This window comes from Carettochelys insculpta, chromosome 4, assembly GCF_033958435.1.
Source record: "Carettochelys insculpta isolate YL-2023 chromosome 4, ASM3395843v1, whole genome shotgun sequence".
NCBI lineage: Eukaryota > Metazoa > Chordata > Testudines > Carettochelyidae > Carettochelys > Carettochelys insculpta.
Window position 1 is genome coordinate 19881501 of NC_134140.1, and position 6000 is coordinate 19887500.

A 6000-nucleotide genomic window follows, 5' to 3' on the forward strand; every position below is an offset into this window, starting at 1 on the left:
AGGCAGTGGGACTGTGGTGACAGATAATCTAAATATCAGGTTAGCACAGTTGTGCCAATGGGTCTACTTTTTTTTGTCAAATGTGACTTTCAGACATTGTGTGTGGGAGGATAGTGTAATGATGCCTCCACTGCAATTAAAAAGTCTTTTTAGTTTTTTTTTAAACCCAATGAGGCAACATTGCTTTACTTCTCAACAAGCTTGAGAAAGATCGAGCAGTCACTTAAGAGGCTTGCATAACGCAGCACCCCTCTAATAGACATAATGAAGTGGTACCATACATGGCAATGCTGAAAGAATTTGGTACGAGAACTAAATCACTACTTTCTGTAGTGGCCATAGATTTCTCAGTCCTCTGTCATGACTTTGCAAAACTGCATTACTTTGTCTAAATTGGTTTTAGTACGGGCTGAGAACTGAAAAAAAAAAAAAGAAAGAAAAAAAAAAAAAAAGGAAAATAACTGAACTATGTACATTATTGTCCACAACAATTAAAGAATATCTAGACTCAACTAACTAAAACCAAGTATTCAATAAACATCTGTGGCTATGGGGTCTCTCAATAAGCTGGCCCTAGAGGTTGAGAATTTAATTGACTTTCTTAATCAATTAGTATCTAAGGTTCTTTGTTTTGTTAGAATATAGACTAACACAGCTACCTCTCTCTGTTACACTCATGATGGTCCAACTTATATATAAAGAGTCTACACACTTGCAAAGTGCACAAAACAAATTAAACCCCAAAGTATTCTTTTTATATTCTTAACATGTATTGACAACGTGTGGAGACTTATCTACAGCCAAGAAGGAAAAAAAAAAGTATAAAAAGGAGCAGATTTCTTTCTTTCTAGATTTGGGGTTAATGAAGGAGGGAAAAAGGAGGGTCCTTAATAACATTACAGGATATGAATACTATTATAAGCATTGAAATGTTATACAAAGCTGACCAGTGAAGAAGTGAGCTTTTACTTTTTTTTCCACTGCATTATGATGTATAAAGAAGGACTTGAATGGTTTTGTGTTAGTTTTCTAAAAGGCTTTTTCTCCTTGCTTGTGTTTTACATTAGTAATTCAGACCATGTCTAAGCTATAAGACTCTCTGATTAGTGAAGAATTAGTTGAAATGTCATCACAAGAATCAAGGGAATGAAAGCTGAACAGTGTGTGCAGGGAGGGGAAAACTTGTTCATACAATTGCTTGTTGATGTATTTGATTTCTTAGAAAAAAGCAATGATGATAAAAGCTTATTTTGTCTTTCTACAGATGTTTGAACTTTAAGATCAATATCTTTTAATATTGCTGTAAATGGCATTGATTTATATGCATTTTATATAACGTTTGTGTGTGTGTGTGTGCGCGCATACATATATGTATGTATGTAACGGCTATAGGAAGATGCTGAATTAAATACATTTTGGATAACTTGTAAAGCTTTTTATTACAGTGTTTTTTATTATATCAGGTTAAAATCAATATCCAAGGAGATGTAATTGATCGTGGAAGCACTAACCTAGGAGTAAACCAAGCTGGTTTTACATTGCACTCTGCAATTTATGCTGCTCGGCCTGATGTTAAATGCATTGTTCATATTCATACACCAGCAGGAGCAGCGGTAAGTTCTTCCTCTTGCTGTAGATTTTAAGAGAAGAGTAGCTTATCCCAAGTAGTCAACTATTTACTTTATAGTTTAAAACCTTGCTCCCCTTAAATTTGAATTCTAGTGAGAAGCCTATTTGAAGCCAAATAGTTAATGGGACTACTCATGTGAGTATACTTGCCTTGCAAGTGCTTGCAGATATGGACCCTGTTGTAGAAATTGACACTGTTGAAGTTTATGAATATGTAATCTTGGATCAATATTTAGAAGTAATGCTAGGCAAATAACAAATTTCAGATATGTGTGGTCTGACCATGTAATAGAAGGTTTTCTGTCAATGGGTCAAAATGAGCTCCAGTTTCCTCCAGTGGCCTAGTAAGGCACACTGTAATATTTTCTCCATATATATGTATATGACTACTTGACTTCTATCTACATTTTGATCTAGTAGCACATCTGTAACTTTTTCACAACACAAGTAGCAGTATTGGTCTCAAACACTGCACTTTGTGAATGTTTGTGTTGATTTGTACATGCCTGTTTTTATCCATCTGCAGTACTACTTTTTTTCTAGACAAAAAGCTGGTGGAATTCAAGCCCCAAACTGCCCTACCCCCCCGCCCTGAAGCCCGCCCCCATCAGTTTAACCCCTGCACATGGGGCCTGAGCCATCCCCCCTGCATGGGGCCCAAGCTGCACCCCTGGCAGCTTAACTGCACCCCCAGTGGAGCCCAAGCCCCCACCCCCAGCAACTTAACTGCCCCCCCCCCCCAGTGGAGCCCTCTCTGTTACCCAGGCACTTCCAGCCCCTCCTTCCCCCAGCTGCATGCCCCCCTATTCCCCAGAGCCAGATATCTCCAGACTGCCCCCACAACTGAATGCCCTTCCCATCCCCCAGAGCCAGGTACTTCCAGCCCGTACTCCCCACCACCACCACAAATGCCTTTCCCATTACCCATAGCAGGGTACTTCCCCTTCTCCCCCAGAGAGAAATATGATCTTACATAAAGCTTTCTTCAATTGCCCAGAGCGAATGCTGGGGACTTACCTCCCTGCTGCCAGTTAAAAAGCTGAGTATGAATTAAGAGGCTCATTTTCTAAGTCTTTTCACATTTGTCTTGTGTTTTGAGCATTTTTTAGTTCTCTTGCTTTCAGGCATCTCAGCTGTATTTGAATATTAATTTTGCCCTACGTGACAACGTGTGTAATAATATAAGCAAATGACTTGTTTTTATTTACTTTTCTGCACAATGTACTGTTACATGTCTCAGGTTTCTGCAATGAAGTGTGGTCTCTTACCAATTTCACCAGAAGCACTCTGTCTTGGAGAAGTGGCCTATCATGACTACCATGGTATTTTGGTTGATGATGAAGAGAAAGTGCTAATTCAGAAAAATTTGGGACCTAAAAGCAAGGTCAGTTATTCAATGTACAGGTCACTATTGAAAGAAAATAGTGATTTTTTTTTTTTTAAATTAGAAGTGGGACAGAGGAGAGATGTATGTCGAGTTCTCAACAAGTAGATTTCTTATATCAATCCTTACAATGGCCATTTCTTTCAGGTTCTTATTCTCAGAAACCATGGCTTGGTATCAGTTGGGGAGACCATTGAAGAGGCTTTCTACTATATTCATAATCTAGTAGTTGCCTGTGAGATTCAAGTAAGAATCTTAATATATGATTAATTTGCTATCTGTAACAACATGATACTTGACATGTCTCCAAACAGACCGATAGTTGAATGGTCACGAAGTGTCAGTTTCAATCTAAACTAACAAAATAAGGATTCTGGGGTTGATTTCATCACTCAGGAACAACTGCACTAATAGTTCAGCAACTGTGTTCAACTAGCAGATTAGAATTACTGATCTTACATAAAGTTTTCCTCAATTACCATCTACTTTTCATTAAAGGAAGAATGTTGAAATGTTGTTTGTCATGCTGTAATGATTTATTTAGCTTTTACAATGTGAGATTAGAATTTGCAAAAGAGAAGTCCTTCTACTGTTTATATAACCATCAGTGTTTTTTGAAAAAATAAAATGGCTGTTTAATTATTTTTAAGGTACGTACTCTGGCCAGTGCAGGTGGGCCCGACAACTTAGTGCTGTTAGACCCTGGAAAATACAAAGCTAAATCTCGGTCTCCTGAGTCTCCAGCATCTGAGGGTACTGTATCCCATCCAAAATGGCAGATTGGAGAGCAGGAGTTTGAAGCCCTTATGCGAATGCTTGATAATCTGGTAAAGCAAATAACATCATTATATGTAATGAGTTCTTAAATGATGATCGCAAAATTCTGTCTAAACTGCTATAAAAAAAACTAATGGGGTATGGGGGTTGTCTTGTTTTACCTTATAATTTGCTGACAAATTAGATTTTTTAGATTTCAAAATACTGGGGGTTTCTTAGATTAGTGTCCAGTCTGTAGTGTGAAATAATAACTATATAGATTGAAAATTAATAAATGAAGTAATCTGAATATTTAAAGCTCTGTGTAAGATAGGAGAGTCAGTTGTAGCCTGGTTTAAAGCCCATTAAAATTAGTGGAAAGATTTTCCTTGATCTCAGTGGACTTCGGATCAGGTCTTAATGTTCCTACACACAAGGCTCTTGTTACACTTTATTGTCCCTTTATTGATTGTGATAATACCATGAAGCCCTATTTATTTATTTTAAAAGGTGGAGTCTATAGGCAAATTTGACTTTTCCAGGTATCACATTGTTAGAGGAGTCTTTGGGTGTTACTACAGGATGATCACAGAATCATAGGGCTGGAAGGGACCTCAGGAGGTCATCTAGTCCAGCCCCCTTCTTCAAGCAGGATCAACCCCCACTAAGTCATTCCAGCCAGGACCTTGTCCAGATGGAGCTTAAAAACTTCAAGGGATGGAGAATCCACCACCTCTCCAGGCAACACATTCCAATGCTTCACCACCCTCCACCTCTCCCTCTTCAACATCAGACCATTACTCCTTGTTCTGTCATCTGACACCACTGAGAACAGTTTCTCACCCTCCTCTTTAGAGCTCCCCTTCAGTAAGTTGAAGTCTTCTCTTCTGTAAACTAAACAAACCCAAATCCCTCAGCCTATCCTCATAGGTCTTGTGCTCCAGCCCGTTAATCATTTTTTTTGCCCTCTGCTGAACCTGCTCCAGCAAATCCACATCCTTTTTATACTGGGGGGCTCAAAACTGAACACAGTATTCCAGATGTGGCCTCACCAGTGCCGAATAGAGGGGAACAACTACTTCTCTAGATCTGCTCGAAATGCTCCTCCTAATGCACCCTAGTATGCTGTTTAGCCTTCTTGGCTACAGGGATGCACTGTTTATTCATATCCAGCCTTTCATCCACCATAACCCCTAGGTCCCTTTCCATCATACTGCTGCTGAGCCAGTCGGTCCCCAGCCTGTACAAATGCTTGGGATTCTTCCACCCCAGGTGCAGGCCTCTACACTTCTCTGTGTTGAACCACATCAGATTTCTTTTGGCCCAGTCCTCCAATTTATCCAGGTCACTCTGGATTTTCTCTCTACCCTCCAAAGTATCTACCTCTCCCCCTAGTTTTGTGTCATCTGCAAACTTGCTGAGGGTGCAATCCAGTCCCTCATCCAGGTCATTAATAAAGATGTTGAATAACACCGGCCCCAGAACTGAGCCTTGTGGCACTCCACTTGAAACCGACCGCCATCCAGATTTTGAGCCATTAACCACTACCCATTGAGCCCGACCATCAAGCCAGCTTTCTATCCACCTTATAGTCCAAGGATCCAATCCATATTTCCTTAGCTTATGGACAAGAATGTTGTGGGAGACGATATCAGAAGCCTTGCTGAAGTCAAGGTATATCACATCCACTGACTTCCCCATGTCCACAGAGCCTGTTACCTCGTCATAGAAGCTAATCAGATTGGTCAGGCAGTACTTGCCCCTGGTGAATCCATGCTGGCTACTTTCTTTTGATCGCTTTTCCCTCTTCCAAGTGCTCCAAAATGGATTCCTTGAGGATTCCCTCCATTATTTTCTCAGGGATTGAGGTAAGGCTGACTGGTCTATGGTTCCCTGGATTGTTCTTCTTTCCTTTTTTAAAGATGGGCACTACGTTTGCCTTCTTCCAGTCATCCGGTATCTCCCCCAATCTCCAAGGAGTCTTCAAGGATAATGGCCAAAGGTTCAGCAATGACCTCTGCCAATTCCCTCTGTACCCTTGGGTGCATTAAATCCAGACCCATGGGCTCATGCACATCTAGTTTTTCTAGATAGCTCAGAACTTGTTCCTTCCCCACAGATGGCTGCCCTCCACCTTCCCATGCTACATTGTCTAGGACCGTCATGTGGAAGTTGACTTTGTCCGTGAAGACTGAGGCAAAAAAGCATTGAGTACTTCAGCTTTTCCTACA

The 6000-nt window shown here is 40.4% G+C and overlaps 1 protein-coding gene across 16 annotated transcripts in view; it reads left to right on the forward strand.

Moving 5' to 3' along the window:
- Positions 1 to 6000, forward strand: part of ADD1 (adducin 1) — a 102444-nt gene that overhangs the window by 63084 nt on the left and 33360 nt on the right. For all 16 annotated transcript variants that reach the window (XM_074992369.1, XM_074992375.1, XM_074992370.1 and 13 more), the window contains exons 6-9: positions 1464 to 1613; positions 2870 to 3013; positions 3161 to 3259; positions 3664 to 3840. In XM_074992369.1, coding sequence (XP_074848470.1) covers positions 1464 to 1613; positions 2870 to 3013; positions 3161 to 3259; positions 3664 to 3840 — 570 coding nt within the window. The remainder of the gene's footprint in view (positions 1 to 1463; positions 1614 to 2869; positions 3014 to 3160; positions 3260 to 3663; positions 3841 to 6000) is intronic.